Source organism: Carettochelys insculpta, chromosome 1 (assembly GCF_033958435.1).
Source record: "Carettochelys insculpta isolate YL-2023 chromosome 1, ASM3395843v1, whole genome shotgun sequence".
NCBI lineage: Eukaryota > Metazoa > Chordata > Testudines > Carettochelyidae > Carettochelys > Carettochelys insculpta.
Genome location: NC_134137.1, coordinates 235,944,773 through 235,966,178, shown reverse-complemented (window position 1 = coordinate 235,966,178; position 21,406 = coordinate 235,944,773). Strand labels below are relative to the sequence as shown.

The 21,406-nt window shown below is 48.3% G+C and overlaps 1 protein-coding gene across 2 annotated transcripts; it reads left to right on the top strand.

Annotated features, from left to right (window-relative positions):
• The first annotated feature begins 11,026 nt into the window (after window positions 1-11,026).
• On the top strand, window positions 11,027-21,006 carry LOC142017540 (C->U-editing enzyme APOBEC-1-like). Of its 2 annotated transcripts, XM_075002515.1 has the most exons (5): window positions 11,027-11,096; window positions 12,776-12,803; window positions 13,304-13,704; window positions 14,887-15,008; window positions 20,385-21,006. In XM_075002515.1, exons 1-5 carry the CDS (start codon window positions 11,075-11,077, stop codon window positions 20,493-20,495), a joined length of 684 nt encoding a protein of 227 aa, XP_074858616.1. In that variant the 5' UTR covers window positions 11,027-11,074; the 3' UTR covers window positions 20,496-21,006. The 2 variants fall into 2 exon arrangements, with proteins under 2 accessions (XP_074858616.1, XP_074858607.1); XM_075002506.1 differs by lacking the exon at window positions 11,027-11,096 and having other exon boundaries at window positions 12,663-12,803.
• The last annotated feature ends 400 nt before the right edge of the window (window positions 21,007-21,406 follow it).

The following is a 21,406-nucleotide window of genomic DNA, read 5'->3' as shown; positions in this document are numbered from 1 at the left end:
TTGCGCCTCCAAAGTCATCTGTTTGGCATGGGCATCAACGTGCCGCACCGCCAGGGGCTTCTGCCGAGCAAAAGCTAAGAGTTGTTGCCATAAGTCGGCGCCCCAGAGGGGGCGATCCGCTATTTTCCACTCCTTGGCTTCCCACGTTGTTACCGAGGTGCGCAGACCCTTGTAGACTACCCAGCTGTCAGTATAGATAAAGGTGTCCGCTTGTCCAGTTTCCACTGCCAGTGTCGCTGCCCGCAATTCCGCCCATTGGCTCGAGTTACCTGTTCCCCAGGCAAAGGCGAGTTCATCCCTGTAGGGGGCGTATGCGACCGCTCGCTACTGTCTCTGTCCTGCTGCGGTGTATGTAGCAGACCCGTCTGTTACCCAGATGCTTCCTCTCCTCTCCTCAGGCACAGTATCCAACGGAGGTGCCTCCGCCACCGGCGAGGGGGCTACTGGTGGGTCGACGGCGGGTAGCTCATCCGCTAGGTGGGGATCATGCTGAAAAGTAATGGTTCCCAGCAGCAGGGCGTGTGGAGCAGTGAGTGTGGGGGCTCCCGAGCGCATGCGCTGCTGTAGGTAGTGTTCCACTTGAAGTGGGCAGCTGCTTGGGCTATGCCTGTATGTGCACGCTCAGAGGTATCCGTGACCCACCCCATTAAGGGGATCAGGGTCCGCACGGTAACAGGGGCGATGCCCGTGACCCACTCAGTGTCCTGCAGAGCCCACACCCCTGCGAGGATCTGCTTTTCCGGGGGGGTGTACCCACCTTTGGCTCCGCGGAGGGTTCGTGACCAGAAACCGATAGGTTCTTTTCGCTGGGTTCCTACCTGCTGCCACAGACCCCAGGACGCCACGTCGCCGACGGTTGTTACCTCCAGTTCAAACGGTTGGCCCTTCAGCGATGCAGTGAGGCAGGCGTGTGCTACCACCACCTCTTTGCAGAGGTCAAAGGCGCGTTGGTGCTTCTCTGTCCAGTGCCACTGGGTGGCTTTGCACACAAGCTCCTGTAAGGGACGCATAAGGAAAGCAAGGTGTGGAATAAAAGCACGCCAGAAACCGAGGAGGCCCAGAAAGGTTTGCAGCTGCTGCTTAGACGAGGGTGTGGGGAACGCCTGGATGGTACGCCGCACTTTCGGCGGAATGCATTTGTCTGTACCCATCCACAGCACACCCAAGTAGACCACACTGGTGGCTGGACCCTGCACTTTCTTGGGGTTAATAGCCCACCCCTGTTCTTGCAAACCTGTTACAATGGTGTCTAAGGCAGCTTGAACAGTCGGTTCATCTGGTCCCAAGATCATAATGTCGTCGATGTAGTGATAGCAGGCCGTCTGGTCAGGGAGGTCCAGACGCTCCAGATCGGCCTGCACTAGCTGATGGCAGATCGTCGGGGAGTGCTTAAAGCCCTGTGGTAACACGGTAAACGTGTACTGCTTTGTTAGCCACATGAAGGCAAACTGCTCCTGACTCTCGGGATGAACGTCAACAGAGAAAAACGCATTAGCCAGGTCTATGACAGCGTGCCACGGCAAGGCCGCCACGGTGATCCACTCCAGAATGGTAACCATGTCCGGAACTACGGCCGTTAGCTCTGGGGTTACCTTATTGAGTTCTCGATAGTCCACTGTCATGCGCCATGAGCCATCCGGCTTCTTCACTGGCCAGATGGGGCTGTTGAAGGCGCTCAGCGTGGGGCGAATAATCTCCGCCTGTAGCAATGCAGCAATAGTGTCACTGATCTCCTGCTGTCTACCGGGAATGCGGTACTGCTTGACTGACACCGGGGTCTGGGGGACCGGCAGGCGTACAGGCTCCCATTTGGGATGTCCCCGAAGTAGGGGCTCCACAGTTCTGATTGCCCGGATGTATCGGGGGTGCCCAAAGGCAAACAGCCCATACTGTGTGTCCACACACCGGCCACGCAAAACATCCATGCCAATGATGTATTCACCTAACGGCGCAGCCAGCACAGTCGCCCGAAAGGGAGGGCTTTCCCCAGCATGAGGGTGACCTCCACCGAATAAGAGGTGGTCTCCACTCCTCCGAGGCCCTGCACAACCACCACGTGACCCGCAGTCTGGGTAGAATGCAGAATGGTCACTTCAGCTCCAGTGTCTAACAGAGCAAGCACATGCTGCTCCCCTCCCCGGGGCCACTTGATGGTTAATGGGACGAATGGGCGCCGGTCCCCTGCTACCTGTTGCACAGCCACAGCCCGTACCACAGGGGACCCGCCTCCCCATCACTTCCTAGGGGGAAGGGTCCAGTCGACAGGGGCACTGGGCTCGGTCCTACCCCTAGCTCCTGTACGTTTCTGTGGTGCCTGAGTCTCGCCCACCCTCTTGGAGGCACCCACATCCTCGCTCCGCTGGGTAGGCGGCAATTGTAACCAATGCTTGTACAAGTCTGGTGTTGGCACACCATTGATCTCCTCACGGGGCACTCCTGCCTTCAGTAAATCCGTCCACATAGTTCTCCGAGTCACCTTAACGTGCCCTTTTTCCTGTCCAGAGGCTCCCACCCGACCACCTTTTCCTTTTGTGGCACGGACCGCTTTTGCGCCGCCTATGACAGCCTCTAACTGCATCAATGTTCCCACCAAGTCACCTACAGTCCCTCCCACTGCCATGACCACGGCCATAAGGGAGGCCTTCAGCTCGAGAGGGGCAAGGCGTAACAGAGTGGCCTTGATGGATTTCTGGACCGCTACATCGTCCGGTCCCATGCCGAGGGCCACAGCCCATGCCATGCCCAGCTGCCTCAGTGCACTCACCCCTTCTGGGATCGTACGCCAGGGCCTCACCTGTGCTTCCAGCTCCCCCGGGCAGGGGTAGATCTGGTCCACCGCCGCAGCCAACCAGCGGTACAGGGACGGCGCTTCCACAGCATTCCCCTGTCCATCGCTCAGACCTTGCATAGTCTGCACTCCCTGCCTGACTTGTGAATCCTGGGACAACACACCCATCTGGTGGAGCTCCGCAGGCAGCAGCAACACAGAATTGCCCGCGTTGTCCCACACGCACCAGCCAGGCCAAAAGGCCTTCCCCCGGCTCCTGCTTAAAACTCTTCACCAACTCCTGCAACTCACTCGTCTTAAACGTTCGCCAGACATCGGAGCGCAGGTGCCCCCCTTCCGACCTCATCTCCCAAACGGGACGCGCCTGTCTCGGGTCGGTAGGCACAGCCTCCCCGATCACCACCTCCTCCTCCTCCTCAGACGAGGAAGAGCTCCAAATGTTACCATCCCAGGTCTCAGGGTCCCAAGAGGCTAGCGCTAGGACCGCGCGCACTTGGGCCTTCGACACCGGTGCTTTCCCTACTTTCGCGCGCCGCCGATTTGCAACTCTCACTGCCAACACCTCACAACGATGGGTTGACTCTTGCATCCTTTCAGACTGCAAGGTAACCACCTCCTGCGCTATTGCCCGCGCATCTGCCAAAGCACAACATTCCTGCTCCTTCCCCGCCAGCGCCTTCTGCAGGCGGAGAAGCTTATCACCCAGGGCCCGGAGGGCGGTTAGGAAAAGCCATGCTACCTCTCCCGCTACCCTTTCTTCCGTCCCCGGCCGGCGGCTCAGCCACAGCTGACGCAACGCCCCTTCTACCTGTACCGGCGTCACGCCTGCCGCCTCCTGCAACTCTGGCCAGTCTGCCGGGGCTGCCCAACAGGCCTCCATCCGCGCTACCGGCCCCCATTGCTCCGTCGAGGGCCATCCTGGTATGCGCTGCAGGGCCAGCGCTGCCTTCCCTGTCTCCCCCGCTTTCGACCAAAAGGGCATCGTACCTGGAGAACCCTGCTCGCTGCGCCAATTGTTGCCAACCAGGCTCGGGTTCCCCAGAGACGAGGCTGCACCCAGAAGGCGAGTGCTATATTTGGTTTATTGAAAGCGCGTGACACCCGCGGCGGGAGCCCCGGAGACGCTGCAGTCACCCGTGGGGGAAACCCGACGCGCCAGAGCTTCGCTCGGGGAGAGGCTCTGTAACAGGCCTCCTAACACTAGCTGATAAGCTGAGCCCATTAACATAAGATTGCCTAAAATTGCCTATGCATTCCTTATCACTATCTCTAGTGGCCGACTGCCAACGTAGCCTTGGAGTTTTGGCAGGCGCAGCTTGTTTTGCAGGTGATGTGAGTTGTTTTGCAGCTTTCACCTTGCACAGACCAGTTCTGGTATCTCTTGTTTGCTGGCAGCATGCTTCTGTATGTGATTCCTCTAAGAGTTCACAGAGGCGTCGGACTGCTGTCATGAGACCGTTACAAAGTCTTCTCGCACCCTACAGTATCCTTCCAAAGAATTTGCTGGAACAGTGGGTCCTGTATTCAATTTCTGTGCACTGCTCACTGTTTGGGAGAAGTGTCGGCCAAGATATGGAAAATGGTCCACATTTTCCAGGTGTTCTCCACAGCTGGTGATTTGTGCAGTATGAAGAGTAGTTTGTGCAGCTGAGGACTGGTAGAGTACTTTGGTTTTACTAGTGTTGAAAGAGACATTCAGGCTGGGATGGGCATCTGCAAGAAGATTTAGGGTGCTTTGCAGGCTGGCCTCTGTGTTTGCAAGTCTTTTGCAATGAGTCACCTCAGTTCTCATGATCTTAGATTTTGTTAAGAGATGTTGGAGATTGAGGAGTGGGTCATCCAGAAAATGCCCAGTCTCAGTTCCATCAAGAAGGTGGTCACAGATTAGAATCAGGATCACAGCAAGGTAACTGGTGTAAATTGTTGGAATAGTGACGCAACGCTGCTGGACACCAGTGCAAATGGTGCTCAGTGTCTGAGGTGTTGCACAGAATAGTAGCAGTCATCCCATCATAGAGTAGTCTGATGATGGAATGAATTTCTGTTGGCAGTCAAACCAACACAGCACCTTCCACAGGGCATCATGATTGATAGAGTAAAATCCTAGGTTAGACTGATGGATGATTTTAACAGTTCCTGCTATTGCTCTCTCCACGTCTTCTGAGTTTGGGATGCCATAAACATCATCTCAGTTGTGTCTCAGGATGGCCTGATGCCACACTGTGATTCAGGGAGGAGTTCCTCGGCAAGAGGAAAAAAGCAGTTTAGGAGGATCCAGGCAAGGATCTTCCCTGCAGTGGAGCAGATCTGGGGTTCCTGCACCAAAATTTATCCCCTTTTTTGAACATTGCAAAAAAGCTGGAATTTTTAAAGTCAAGTGGAATTTCTTCTTGGGTCCAGACAGTGTTGAGGAATCGGCAAAGTTTGTGCATGAACATTGGGTCAACAGCTTTAGAAACCTTATTTGGGCTTGAGATGCCATCTAGACCTGTGACTTGTGATTTTTTTGTATGGGTGATGACATACTGGACTTCCTGAGAAGTCTGGAGATCAGCAAGATGTTCCATGGCTGAGTGATGTGGAATAAACTCAATGGTGTCTTGGAAGACTGTGGATTTGTAGGCTGTCCAACTGCTCCTTCCAGCATTGATTAGTGTCTGCATTGACCTTTAGGTGTATGGAGCCATCTGGGAAGAGGTTGGGCCTTTGGAGCTTGGCCTTTATATAGCTTTTGTTGCTTGAAAAAAGCTTCTTATGTCATGCTGGTCTATGAAAACCTGGATCTCAGAGTCTTTCTCTTGCCAAAACACAGCCTCCTTTGGACTTCAGCTCTGAGCAGATAACAAACTTTGTTTTCATTGGTTAATTTTGTCCAGTTACAGAATGCAGTTCCTTTCTGTTGAATTAATGCTAAGGTATCCTGGTTGTTATCAAGCTAGTCTTGGTGCCAACGACTGGAGTGTCCTGTAGTTTCAGCACATGAAGTGTAAATAATAGTATTACACACACACACACACACACCCCTGCCTCGAGACTTTTGAGAGGCCCTCTCATCCCTCACTAGAGATCATTAAAACTTCATGAAGTTTTTGGACCAGTTGACCAGTGTCATATGTGCATTCAAGGTGCATTAGCACCCTTGTAATCTGATACATTTCTCATTTCTCCTCCCTCACATCCCAGATAACACAATGGGCAGAAAGGAGGCACTGCCCTTTGAGCCCTGACATTTCAGTTTCCAGGAATAGGAACTAAAAACAACATTTAATAAAGTGTCCAAGAGAGCCAAAGGAATTCATGGCTTCTGACACAAACACAGTCAACAATGCGCTCGTGTGTGAGAAGAAGAGATTGCATGTATGTTACTATGTTGCTGCGCCTCTATGAGTGTCCCTAGTCCCTGAAGTGCTCTTTCAAGGGTTTCCTATTGCCTTCTAACCAGCTTTCTTCATTGGCCCTGACCTCTGTTGAGGATTGGCTGCTTCTGCCTCTTTGGGCTGTATTTCTAGAGACCCCCTGAAGCTGGGGTCTTACCCCTTTGGTGTCTCAGAGCCTTCTGCCTCACTTTCTCTCTGCGCTCTCTACTTTTATAGCAGGCCTTGTTTCTCCTGTTGGCTGCAGCTCTGGGTTCTTGCCTCCATGACTGGAGCTTGTGGCGGCTGTGTAGGGTGTGTGGCCAAAGGTTTTGTCTGTAGGCAGGAGAAGTTCCCCTCCCTCTTCTCTCTCTGCTCTACAGGGCGTTTGTAAACCCCATTAGAGCATGTTCATATACCATATTGTTTATGCTTATCTATGTCTTTGAGTTTGCTGCATAGGGTTATAGCTTATGTCTGCATAGCTGTGTGCACCTCTGTGTATTTGGGTATGGAGTATAAATATGTGTAGTATGTACACATATGGGTGGGAATAACATCATTGCAATCCATAGATATACACTTATGTAAAACAGGAATAAGTGAGAGGACAATGTGAATGGGGTCTTAGGGTGAAACACTCCCTTAAGAGTCAGTCAGACTTTTTTGTGACTACACATGGGAAAGCATTTGCAGCACTTTTATTGACTATGTTAGGATTAATCTGTATGACTTAATTTTCTAGGGTGACATTGAACAGTGAGTTGATATTCCGATATCGCCTCCAGATGAGATTTTTCATACTGTTTCACATATTTATAACATTCTTTAATAGCGGTTTCTGTACGTAGGGAATAATTCATTGTTTATTAAATAGTAGAACTATCTGAATTTATTCCTGGTCATAACGATGGGAGCAGAGATAAGTGTAGCGAGGTAAAATATAAAACTAACACACAAAAATTCATTGCTAGTGCTTTGTAAGCACACTAAAACACACACTACAGGCTGAACCTCTAAAATCTGTGACTCTCTGGTCCGGCAACATCTGTTGTTCGGCACAACCCTGGACATTGCTGGATCAGAGCAATACTACTGTTGTTGGTAAATAAAGTACTCTGCATACATTTTTGTTTGTTTCTTCATATCTAATCTTGTTTTTCCTTAGTGTTAGACTGCTGGTTGAGGCCAGTGGAGAAGACTGTGAGCGAGATAATGGACAGGGTGATCCTGGAGGAGCAGCTATTGTAGGCTACGCCAGAATATATATGTGTGTCAACCTGACACCACCAGCTTCAGACAGCGGAGGCAATGCCACCACTGGAGGGCTGGTGGATGAGTACATGGAGGCAGATATCCCCCAGAGGCTGAGCCAAACCTGGAAAGACAGAGACTCAGGGGAAGCAGGAGAAACCCTTTCCAAGGAAAGGTCTGGGAGGAAGGAGTTACCCTGAGGGGGCCCTAGATGGGACTGGCCCAGTGAGCTGTTGGAGTGAGGGAGGCTGGGGCATAGAAAGTATGACTGCCCGGACTACATGGAGGAAGCCTCTGTGCTGGCTAATGGACTCGGCCTCTGCCCACACCCTGGTGCAGAGGGGATTAGCAAGGCAAAGCACTGGGTGGTCCCAGAGATGCAGGTGATGTTGGAATGTGTACATGGAGACAAGGGATCCTACCCAGAAGCCCAAGTGCCACTGGAAGTGAGGGGTCACTTCCAAAAGAAGTTAGTGGGATAATAGCAGGATTACCATATCCAGTGGTGGTAGGCCAGGGTTGGGGCCTTCTCCCCCACCCCCAGCGGGGAAGTAGGGGAACCTCAAGAACAAGCAAGAGGTCTCAGGAATGGAGACAGCCGCATAGCTGCCAGTGCTATGGGTCTGGGGAACTAGGCCACATAGCGGTGCAGTGCCCCAACACTGGGGGAGCAGTTGTGCTGGAAGCCTGTCTATGGGAGGCTGATCCCCAAGCCCCACTGAACAGGGGTGGGACTACCAGGCCTACCCATGGATCCACCCCCAGGGGAACAGACAGGGCCCCTGCTGGGAGATGTAGGGGAAAGGCCCAAACCACATCCCAGGAGGAGGGGGCTGATATAGACGTCCTGCCCTAAGACAAGTGATCCTAGGGGAGGAGACCTGCGAGGGATGTGGCTGGTGTGAGGGCTGACCTTTATGGATTGGGCCCCCTTGGCTGTATCTTTTGCTGGGACGGTGCTAAGGAACCTCCCAAAAAAGCCCTGAGGGAGCGTCCCAAAGGAATCCCCTTAGTAAGGACCAGAGAGGCCCAGGGAGTGTGGAATCCCCAAACGGGGTGCTGGGGATTGCCCAGCCTGGAGTGAGGGGCTGCACCAGAAGAATCCCACAGCTATGGGTTGGAGGGGCCAAGTGGTGGAGATAGCCCCAGGAAAGGGTACTAGTGTTTGTCCTAAGAAGGGCAAGGGACCACCCTGGAGCAACCACAAGGCTAAGAGCCAGAGTGGCCAAGGCCAAATTTGGTAGGTTCTTGAAGGGGTGGATGTGACAGACTAGTGGCCAGAGACCCTGACCCAGAGCTCTGTCATGGCAGTCCTGCCTCAAGAGTTATAGGAGCCAGGTGAGTAAACACAGACCTGATGGCAGGGAGCCGCACGCCCTGGAGAGAAGGGGTTATATAAAGCAGCTGAGTGTGCAGGACAAGGAAGAGACAGAGGGGAGAAGAGGAGCCAGGGTGTTGAAGGCTCTGCTCCCCTGTAGCTGAGTAACCAGAGGGGTTTCTGTGGTTGACTGTATATAGCAGGCGATAGGAACTTCACATGTAACAAAAGCATGAGTGCCTGGAACTGGATTGGTCTCCACTGAGTTTGCAGACTGAGCAGGGACCTGGGGCCCAGCAGCGTGAGACCCCATTCCAGTGCCTAGAAAAATCACAGGAGCACACTGATTCATAAAACCTGAGTTATGTGCCTAGGTTCCTTGTTCAGAGAAGGGGAGAGACAGGCACTTTCGTCTGATTTCTAAACTAGCCGTGTTAGAGAGAGATGCCTAAGCTAGGCAAAGGGCTGTTTCAAGTCAGTGAGCAACAAGTAAATGTATTTCCAAAATTACTAAATGGTATAGTCTAGAGAAACAAGAAATGAAGGGACCACATCTTAGTAACTGTCTCTCTTGATGCCCCTTTAGGGACATTGTCATGAATGAATATCTGTAAAGGCTTAACAGGGCTCCCAGCGGGGCACAGTCTGGTTAAGCCACTGGAAGGAAGAGAAACTCTTTTGAACTAGGACAATTGCCGTTTGAGGGGACTTTGCCTGTGTGGCTGATGCAGAGGGGACAGAGAGAAATGATTGCTGCTAAGCAGTTGGAACAAATCCATTCTATATCCTGGCCATCTCATATGAGCCACAGATACGTAAGCAGAAGAAAAATGTGTAGTTAGATGTGGTCAGGTTATGGTTATTTTGAAATTGGTGTGGACTTCTTCAGTTGCTCTGGTTAAGTATTTGATTCTTTCCCCTGTACTCTGTAACTTCTAAACTGAATCCCAGGGAAGTAATTCTCTGTGCTATAACGAGTATGTTTGAGTTATTTTTTTCTTGTTTCATGAACAAATTACTTTTTCTTTAGGCACTGTTTTGATCCCTGTGTCCTAAGAAAAGTCTGTGTCCATTCATGCCTTAGACTGAAAGCTCAGCTATCAATTCCAGCTCTTTGTATCTAAGTTCTTAGGAGCTTGGGGTTTTCCCACAGGAGACATCCCAAGTGTGTCTTCCCGTCTTAAAGGTTTTTTTTTTTCCCACTTCGATGGTGGCAGCTATCTCATCAGGGTCAGGGAATCTGTGACCCGGGAGTTTTTTAAGCAGAACCTTTATAGGCACGGTATTTTTAAGGTTTGGCAGCCCCCCACTTTCTTCACTTGGCACGTCAGAGTGGGGAGGCAGCCCTCACAGGTGAGTCCCTCTGTTTTGTACATGTGGATTCTTAGGCCAAGTCTGCACTACTGGAGAAAATCAACCCAAGAAAAGAGCAAGAAACTCTTCTGTTGACTTCCCTTATTCCTTGTGACCAATGTTCCACATAAGCTGAGTACTTGGGTGGCTGCCTAGGAGGAATTAAGGTGCTGCCCAGCTGATTAGCAGAGTGTCCTCAGCCCGCCCAGCCAGCAATATGTGTTTCTATTGGTGGTGCACATAGGCACTTGTCTTGGTGCAACAATTTATTCTGCCCAGGGATGTTAAAAAATAGAGGGAACCTGCTCATGACCCAGTAGAGTATCGGGGTCAACGGGGGGGGGGCCATCAGTAGTTCATTTAGTGAGTCCTTATGAGACGCACAGAATAGCTCCTGAGAGTATTGCTCTCCTGGTAAGTGAAGACAAGATTTCGAAGCGTTTAAACCATGGAGTCAGTATTTGATAAGGACTCTGCTGGAATTTCTTATGTGAGCTTAAAAGTGGCATTCTTCTCTAGAAAGAGAGAAGGGATAGAAAAGGCTCCTAGCTCCACACGGAAAAAGAATTTCTTCAACAAGGGGAAGATGTCACTTTCCTGCTTTTCATACCCATGTCTTATTGGGAGAAAGCAGGAATTCCATAGGGGTTTCCTTTAATTTGCCCGAATGCTTCATTTAATAAAACAAGCAATTGAAAATCTCAATGAAGAAAACTAGCTTTTTTTCCAAGTCCTATATATATATGTAAGTAATTAGAAGTTGCTCTTCAAATCCAGTAAAGGGGCAGCCAAGTTTGTAACAACCACCTAATACCATCAAAATACATTGTTTTATTAAATACAGTTTTGCATTGGTGCTGAGGTCCCTCCTCCAGATGACTCAGAGAGCCTGATCTCCCAATCACAGGCTCCTTTCAGCTGAATCATCTAAGTTTCTGTTCTCAGGAATAGAAACTCAAAACAGCAACAGTAACACAGTATAGTCTTAGAGGCTATGCTGAGAAAGCCATGGCTGCTGGCTGGACGGGAGGTAAAGATACAGAAATAGTGCATACATTTGTGTACATGTTTACATTACTGTGCATTTGTCTTTCTATGTCTGTACAGCATATGTGTGCATTTGTGTTCATCCGTATGAACTTAGAGCATATATATGTGTGCATCTGTATGGATGTTGTATATGTTGTATATTTGAGAGATACCACTGGTTTATTTAGTTCTCTGAGTTTATTTATAAAAAGAGTATATTTAACTGCTAACCTGCCAGTAAAGACAGACAAAATTACTAACAGCAAAATGTTTTTCTTACATCAGTACTAAGCAGGTACTTCTTACAAAAAAAGGCAAGAGAACAAAGCAGAGTGGAGACAGTCTGTTATAGACGATAGCCACTGTTTTTTGTACATCCCATGAGGCCCATCTTTCCTCAAACAGTTCTGATTTTTGTGTCTATGCTTAGGTGTTTGTGTCTGTACATATACAGTGCGCCAGTATAACTAAATCGTTACATTCGGGCAAAAAAAATCCACTTTGTTCATTTGTGTACCTTATGGCAAATATTCAAAGCCCACTGAAATCAAGGGGAGTCTTTTCACAGTTTTAATGGGCTTTGAATCAGGTCTTACCTGAGCAGGTTTTGGAATTTCTGAATGGCCTTGGGTTGGCGCTTAGCTTTAACTTGAAAAGGTAAACTATCATGAAAACTACACAAAAACTCCTAGCCAAGAAATTATAATCACATGATTTTTTCCCCCTAAAAGTTTCCTCCTGATGAAGAGGAAATAAACATCTTCAATGTGTCCTACATTTTAAAATGTTCCCAATGTTCCTGTGCCATGTTCATCTACTTTTTTTTTCTGGGTCTTAGTACAGCTAACAAAGGACTCAAGCTATGTTTACACTGCAGAGCTTTTTTGGGATACGGAGGTACCCTGAAATAGCTGCTCCCTTTCTACAAAAATGTGCCCGGTATTTCAAAATATTGTTTGAAATACCAGCTGTGCTCTTTTGGCATCCCTCTACCCCTCATTGCAGGAGTAAAGGATACTTCAAAATAGTGCAGTATTTTGAGGTCTACACAGTGCCAAATGTTGAAATAGCCTATTTCGAAATGAACTCAAACTAGGAAACATAATTTGCATAGTACATTGCAGATCTTATATCGAGTTAAGGGCACAGGGTAAACGTTGCCCTATTGCCTTCCAAAATACAAGTTACTGAAATATATGTCCTGAAAAATATCTCACATATGGAAAATCTAATGATTAATTTAGATGAAAATAACGTGACAAGCCTCATTTAAAATAAAAAGGAAGTAACCATTCCTTCGATGTTGGTAGGCTCTTACCTTACATATGGAATCAGGGGCCTTGAGTCTAATTAATATAATAAGCTATGCACATGCACTAGGTATTTATTTATTTAACTGTTCCTGAACATGTAATGACCATTCTCCTTCTCACACAAACACACGGTTAAATTAATGGCCATATTTGAGGCCACGGTGAGGCTTACTCACCCTCATTCTCCCCAACTCACTGCACCATAACAGGGAGATTTTCACAAGCAGTCTTGAATTGGAATTGTCTACTGAGAATGAACAATTCCATGAACGCGTGGCGCCAGGGAGGATGCATTTGGGAGGACTGTCTTTTTCTGATTTCCTCTGTGTCTTTGCACACCAGGTGACTCTATTCTCTTTCCCCACAGATCATGCATCCACAGGCATCACGCAAGGGTGAGAATGAAAGCACCGTATCCACGTACTCCAAAACTTACAGACAAAGAGGGAGTTGAGAAGATCCAGATCTCACTCACTTCTCATCACTGTGATACCTGATTTAACTCACCTTCTTCCCCTGCCTTGCTCTTTCTCCCCACGGCTGTCTTGAGTTTCTCTCTTGCATGGTAACAAGTATGACTGAGGTAGCCGTGTTAGTCTGTGTCTTCAAGAACAACAAGAAGTCCTGTGGCACCTTATAGATTAACAGATATTTTGGAGCATAAGCTTTCATGAGCAAAGACCCACTTCATCTCCAAAATATCTGTTAGACTATAAGGTGCCATTGGACTTCTTGTTGTTCTTGAGTTTCTCTATATCCTTCTGCATGTGTTCCCCTTTTGGTCTAGCTGTCTCTCTATTCTATCGGTCTGATTTCTTACTTGCTGTGACTGGCAAGCTGTTAGTGATAAAGCTGCATCAGTCAGTGACTCGTTGGGATGTCCTTCATGTTTCAGGGGGAAGATATTCCATGAGGCATTTATGGAGAATTATGACCCAAGTCTGCTTCCAAGGGAGACTTACCTGCTCTATGAAATCAAGTGGAGCAATAGCAAAAGGCTTGTTCAGAGATGTTGCCATAGTACCCACATAGAGCATGCTGAAATCTACTTCCTGAAAGATATCTTTTATAAACAAAGATATGATCCTTCTGTCCACTGCTCCATCACTTGGTACCTGTCCTGGAGTCCCTGTGGGGATTGTTGCAAGGCTATCCGGGATTTCTTGAAGGACCAGTCAAATATAAATCTCGTCATTTATGTAGCACGGCTCTACCATCACGAAATAGAAAACAATCGTCAAGGTCTACGGAGCCTGGTGAACATTGGAGTGACCATCCGACTTATGGACCTCCCAGGTAACAACTCATGCAGTTACAGGAACTGTGTGGGATGGAGACGGGGCATAGGGCATTGTTCCTCTAGGTCTTTGGTTGTCGCTCAGCCCTGGTCACACATGGCTCCACTGAGGTTGTAGAATGGATTATGGACTCTTCTAGGCCAGTGGTTTGCCCAAAGTCCTGGGGCATAGTGCAATAGGATTTGGAGCTTCCTCTTAGGCCTTAGGTATCCCCTGAGCGTCAGTGGCCAAAACCTAGTAGCTGTCAGCTATTTTTTTTTTTTGATCTATATGAAATGTGCTGGTGTTTTCAGCCCGGATCCTAGCAGTAGAAATAAGGATCCCTAAGATCTCCATCACTGCTGGCATTTAGCGATCACCTTGTCTCAGCTAGAGGCTGAAGCCAGGGGCTTCTAGCTGTTGCTGCAACTGTGGTTGTAGCAGTAGCTGGAGCCCTCACACCTTAAATTGCTGCTGGAGCCCTGCGTGATGCACTCTGGGCACTGCTAAAGACTGTCTGGTAGGGGAGTGGAAGCCCTGCTCCATCCACCTGCGCCTCCTCTCCCTGCTGAGGACATGGACCTGGGCCCACCTGGCCTTTCTTTCCACTGGCTCAGGCACAAATGAGCCAAAAGGAGACAAGGCCCCTTTGTTGGAGGTGGTGGGAAGACAGAGAGAGGCACACTGGTGAACCGGATATGGGCATGAAGCTGACCTGGCTCTGCCACTGTCTCTAGTGTTCCATCCAGGGCATAAATGGAGAATACCAGCTGGCATCCGGGGTCATCTCATCTGCTGTTTCAGTGTCACTTGCAAACATATTATTGTACATACCTGCAAAGACTGCCCCCACATTTTTCCCTCAATCTAGCCCCAAAGTAAAACCAGCTCAGCCATTGATCACCTGCTGCTGATCATGAAGAAATAGATAATTTACTCTTCCCCTAACAAACACATGACATGTCCCAGATGAATAAGGGTGTGGGGGTGGAGTTTTCAAGTCTGGTTTAGTGAGTCCTTGACAGAAAATAGGAAAAGGCCAGGAGGACACGAGAGCCAAATCCTGGAGTGTCCTGAGCTGGTTCTGGCCCAGGGTGACCCCGCAGAAGCGTTATACGTGGCTCAAATTAGCCTTGCTCCTTTGAGACTGATGTTTGAGATCACTGTCTCCTTCAGCACACGACTGGTTCCTTTTCCCCAGTTTATAGCTACTGTTGGAGAACATTCGTCTGTGACGAGAACAAGGATGAAGATGATTATTGGCCTAGGCACCTTGCTCCATGGATCATGCTGTATTCTCTCGAACTCCAGTCCATCCTACAGGTCAGCAGCACTTCAGGGGGGGAAATTTGCAGGAAGAAATGATCTACAATTGGGTGCAGAACCACGGGCAGGTTCAGATTTATGCAGTCCCTGGGCACAAAGAAGGTTTGGACCCCCATCCTTGCCTTAGGGTCCCACCTCCTGCTCCTCCATTTCCCCACTGCCCTGGCCCCTGGGCTGGTCAGAAGCTGGCCATGGTAAGGGCTGCCCAGAAAGGCCAAACTGCTGTGTGGGGTTCCAGACCTTCCGCTGGTCTTGGGTGGTGCACCCTGTGGGATCAGGGACACAGGATAGGGGTTGTGTCTGGGCACCTCCACCCACCATCCCAGAATGGGTGGAGGCCTGGGGCTCTCCATAGCTGCTCAGGATCCCTGAGGAGTTCTTACCACAGCCTGGGGCCCTGGTTCCAAATCTGTGGGTGCACCAACCTAGGGGGTATGGAGGAATCTGAGGAGCAAATAAGCTGTGCTCCAAGTCCGAAATAAGGGTGGAGGTGAGCGGAGTGCTGAACTGAGAAAAAAGGAGGGCTGCTTCTCGGTGATGACCCGCACCACTGAGATTGATTCTGCTATTACGAAACTGGTGTAGTTATAGCTGTGGCTTACACCACACTGCTAACAGGAGGACTAGGATTATGCCCAACAGAAAGAGAAGCAGTCCCTGGGGTTTTTCTAACTCCCAGTAGTTATCTAAAACAGCCCGCGCATTGATGGAGTTCATTGGCTGTTATCTATCCCAATTTCTAAGAGCTGTTATATAGCCCCAATAAGTGTGAGTTTCGAGTTTCAGGGGATGGGACTACTTATGGGTTAATAGGAGGGTATGACATAGAGACACAAACGACACTCTGTCCTGTAGAACACAGAGGCTCAGCGGCTCACGCTTCCCAGCTGAGGCAGATTTGCGTTCAGAACTTCCCTCTCATTGGGTCAAAGCCCTTTCGGGGGTTCTGGGGCATCTTTGCCTCAGCCTTACACGTGACCCTCACAGGTTCATGAAACTAAAACATAAACACACCACCATGTAGACAGACTTGCCACGGGACAGGATACAAACAGACAGAATACAAATAGAGTTAATGAGAGCATTTACTGAGAGCATATACTTGCATAGTTAAGCAGATACAGGACTAAGACACACCGTTGCATTGTGTTACTTCAGCTAGCTATACTACTAATACATAAGAACATAAGAACGGCCATACTGGGTCAGACCAAAGGTCCATCTAGCCCAGTATCCTGTCTGCCGACAGTAGCCAATGCCTGGTGCCCCAGAGGAGGTGAACTGAAGACAATGATCAAGTGATTTGTCTCCTGCCATCCATCTCCTGCCTTCGACAAAAGGCTAGGGCACCATACCTTACCCCTTGCTCATAGCCATCTATGGACCTAGCCTCCAAATATTTATCGAGCTCTTTTTTAAACTCTGTTAGAGTCCTGGCCTTCACAGTGTCCTCTGGTAAGGACTTCCACAGGTTGACTGTGTGCTGTGTGAAGAAAAACTTTCTTTTATTAGTTTTGAACCTGCTACCCATTAATTTCATTTGGTGTCCTCTAGTTCTTATATTATGGGAACAAGTAAATAACTTTCCTGTATTCACTTTCTCCACACCACTTATGATTTTATATACCTCTATCATATCGCCCCTCAGTCTCCTCTTTTCTAGACTGAAAAGTCCCAGTCTGTCTAGCCTCTCCTTATACGGGACCCATTACAAACCCTTAATCATTTTAGTTGCCCTTTTCTGAACCTTTTCTAATGCCAATATATCTTTTTTGAGGTGAGGAGACCACATCTGCCGGAGTACTCAAGATGTGGGCGTACCATAGTTTTATATAGGGGAAGTAAGATATTCTTCATCTTATTTTCTATCCCTTTTTTAATTATTCCTAACATCCTATTTGCTTTACTGACTGCCGCTACACACTGCATGGATGTTTTCAGAGAACTATCCCTATAATTCCAAGATCCCTTTCCTGATCTGTTGTAGCTTAATTTGCCCCCATCATATTATGTGTATAATTAGGGTTATTTTTCCCAATGTGCATTACCTTACACTTACCCACATTAAATTTAATTTGCCATTTTGCTGCCCAATCACTCAGTTTGCTGAGATCTTTTTGAAGTTCTTCACAGTCTGCTTTGGTTTTGACTATCCTAAACAGTTTGGTGTCATCTGCAAACTTTGTCACCGCACTGCTTACCCCTTTCTCTAGATCATTGACGAATAATTTGAACAAGATTGGTCCCAGGACTGACCCTTGGGGAACGCCACTAGTTACCCCCTTCCATTGTGAAAATTTACCATTTATTCCTACCCTTTGTTTCCTGTCTTTTAACCAGTTCCCAATCCATGAAAGGATCTTTCCTCCTATCCCATGACCACCTAATTTACATAAGAGCCTTTGGTGAGGGACCATGTCAAAGGCTTTCTGGAAATCTAAGTACACTATGTCTACTGGATCCCCCCGTCCACATGCTTGTTAACCCCTTCAAAGAACTCTAATAGATTAGTAAGACACGACTTCCCTTTACAGAAACCATGTTGACTTTTGCTCAACAAATCATGTTCCTCTACGTGTCTGATTTTTGTGGTATTGTTAGGTATTCACACCCTACTCTATCTAACTCATGAGTAGGCAGGAGGAGCGGTGAAGGGTGATCAGGCCTTGTCGCAGACAGCGTCTGGTCTCTCCAGGATTTGGGAGTTCCTCCTCCTCCTTACGTTGTAGCCCCCCTTTATAATCCTGCCTTCTGCTGGCTCCATCCGAGGCCTGACACATCACAGCCTGGTTGCTTCTGCTTCTCTTTGCTTGCAGCCCCAGTCTCCATTTTACACAACTATATATATCATATTTACTTTTTTCCTTGTTAAAGTACGCAGCTGGCTCCTCTGGGCTGATGGGTCAGAGGCCATGGTCTTTCCTGTTTTTCAATTTAGGCAGAGAGGATGTGGCCAAGAGGATGTGCTGAAGTTACATACTGCTGTTAATGCAGGCTGTATGCAGTCCAGTAAATCCCGGTGCTAACTGGCTTAGACTTGCCCAGTTTACTTGTTTCCTCAGTTCTTGTCCTGGGGTTAATGTTTTAGCCATTTTGTGCTGAGGCATATTTCTTTATAGTATTTTAAAAGGGTCTCTTTAACCTGCCTCCATCCCATGTACCTCACCGTGTTGTTCAAGTGCCCATGCAATTCACCCTAACATGCCCGAGTGTGGCTGGTCACTTAGGGGTCACCAGGTTATTTTGAACAGAATCATCAAGGGAACCCCAGTTTTGTTGACAAAACTTTCTAGTGTAAATGTAGCCTAGAAGTTTGATGGAACACCTCAGGTACATGAGAAGATTGAAGAATTGGTTGGTTGTGTGGTGGAGTCAGTCTCATTCCTGGGCCCCAGGTCCTCTGGCCCCACTGTATGAACCACGTTACCCTTGTTGGGGCAGAGGGCAGTCGGGGGAGGAACCCGGTCCTCACCCACTCGCTCCGGGTTCCTCCCCAGGGACCCTGGACAGCCGCTGCCTGTGAGGGCTGACTCACTTTGCCCTGGCCCCTGCAGCTCCTCTCCCTGGGCCACTTCCCCAGACACTTCTCCCTGGTATCCCCTTCCTCGAGTGGTAGTTGTGGCAGCAAGTCCCTTCCTTAGTTTGGCTCCTTCAGCTGACCAGCTCCTCCAAGTCTCTGGTGAGGCTCCAGGCCCCTCCTGGGTTGGCGCAGCACAGCCCCTGGGTTGCTGAGGCTCCGCTCCTCTTTCATGGCCCCAGGTGTTTGTCTCAGTCTCTTCCTTCTCCTCACTTGTCTCCCAAACTCTCCTTCACCACCTTCCCCTTGCCCTGCGTGGAGAAGGGCTTATAGAAGTAGCCCTGAGTAGGATCAGTTGGTCCTAATTGATTTAGGGCAGCCTCCTCCTCAGCTGTTCCTACTTTGGTTGCCAGCTCTGTCTCAGCTTTCTTTTCACTCCTGTCTCCCCTCTCCTGGCCCCACCCTGCCACGGTTGGTTAAGAGGAGAAAAAAAGTTCTTCACATCTTGGTGGAGTTTAAACACCCATGTGGATGTTTGCAAAATGGTATAAACATAAAGTATATTCTTTTAAGGGACAGGTCAGAATTTTTCCTCAGCCAAAGTACAAAATCAAGGACTAGGCCACGGCTAGACAAGTCTGCAGAAGGAAACACTCTTGCCCTGTGTCTACACGTGCCCCTTCCTGTCAAAAGGGTCATGTTAATGAGCGGGTTTGAAAGATGCTAATGAGGCGCTGCAATGAATATGCAGCACTCTATTAGCATAATGGCAGCCACAGCGATTCAAAAGTACGGCTTTTCGAATCGTGTGCCACCCGTGGAGATGGGACCTTCTGAAAGGACCCCCACAGTTTTCAAAAGCCCCTTCTTCCTATTTCGTGATCGGAAGAAGGGCTTTCGAAAACTTGGGGGGTCCTTTCAGAAGGTCCTGTCTCCACGGGCGGCACGTGATTCGAAAAGCCGCGCTTTCGCATCGCCGTGGCCGCCATTATGCTAATGAGGCACTGAATATTCATTGCAGTGCCTCATTAGCATCTTTTGAACCCGCTCATTAATATGACCCTTTCAAAAGGAAGGGGCACGTGTAGACCCAGCCTTGTTCTTTTCTTCCCTTAGATCCCATCCTCCATGTAGACATCTGCCTTCCTCCCCATTGTTTGCAGACATGGCTTCCAATTCTACACAGAGCATCCTTCTCGCCAGGCCCACCTACACCAGCAAAATTATCAGACCTCCTGTCCCCCAAATAGCTACCATGACTGAAGGGAATTTCCAGTGCTGCCCCTCCAGAGGCAGTGATGATGTTGACAGGAGACTTGTTTAATCCACTAGGCTGCAACCACAGTAGGTTGCACTAAGTACACCACACATGATATTACAGTTTTCACAGTTTAAGGTGCAGTCTAGGTCCTAGCTGCACGTCCCTGTTGTGAATGAGATATAGGAGGGACTTGGACCTGGGAAAAGTCAAATCCAGGCTGTTGGTTATTTGGGTTGGGGTCTCTTTCCCTCCCTCTCTCTCTTTCACCACTAAACCTCAGAAGTTCCCAACGAAAGCTTCACACAACATTTTTGATGCAACACAACAGCATTTTCTGATGGAAAAACACATTTAGTTGGATTACTTCGAGCCAGATCTGTTGATGAATCCTTGTAATAATTAAGCATGTCTGGAAACCCCTTTGTGGTTTGTCCTGGTTCTGAATAGGCTTTGAAGTGATTGGTGTCACAGGTGGTTGCAGTTACAGTGAGTTCTTGCCATGTCTATGAAATTCCTGAGTGAGTTTAGAGTGCAAATGTTAAGCTGCCAACCTCCAGAAAAAGAAACTAACACCAGCTCCTGCTTTTCTCACCAGAACATTCCCTCTTGCTTGGAGATTTCAGTGGGTGAGAACCAGGCTCCAATTTTCAGCCTATGCGTGGAAGAAGATCAGCAGAAAACAGCTCTCACATCAGCCAGTCCTTGATAGTCATGATTTGCTTGGCCTGGCCAGCGAGCCAATCCCTAGGCTGGAAGCCGTGCGTATATGGAACCAGGGCATCGTGAAGGAGGGAAGTAGACAGACCACTGGAAAGTTTAATCATTTTAATTTGATTTAATTACTCATAGCCAGTTCCTTTCCATTGCTTCAGCTTGCATTTTTTTCTGAAAAGTAAATCATGTTTCAGTGTTTAATGCTGTGTAGTGACTGGTCCTATTAACACCTGTACCCCCATGTACAAGTTTATTCCATCACACTTCACACAAGTGTATCTTGCTTTTTCTGCATCCAATGCTGTTCCACCAAATGAACATAGCCCTATATGATTTGCTCTGTGCAAGCAGTTTAAGGAACTAATTCACCATTTTGTTTTATTATTTTATATAGGTAGCGACCTTAGAGAGGATTAATTCTCTGGAATTATTTCACTGACTTATTTTGGTTTTGCTTACTATGTCATTTATGAATATAATATTTGAATAAAATATCTAAGGTAAAGACACCCTGTCTTTGTTTGTCCATTTCTAAAATGCAGTTCATATGGTACTGCTCAATAAACCCAGCTCAGTGCTAATGTACAAAGGGCCCAGTGTACGACATAGTAAATTATTCTAAGAGTTCACAGGGAGGAGGTGGAAGGAAGAGTTTGGAAAGTTTTTCATTTTTAAGAAGGCTCACCAAACATCAGCTTTTTGAGAGCATAATGTTCCTCTAGGGCCCCAGCTGGGCCTCCTAGTCCCTCATACTCATTCTCCCCTTAGTGCCTTTCTTTGTGAGGTCATAGAGGGTCTCATCCCACACACCTCAGATATATGTGGACTTTAGCATGTATTTATACTGAGAAAATACAGCCATAGGCAAAGAAAGTCAATCCTTGCAGAGCATCTTCTTAGCTA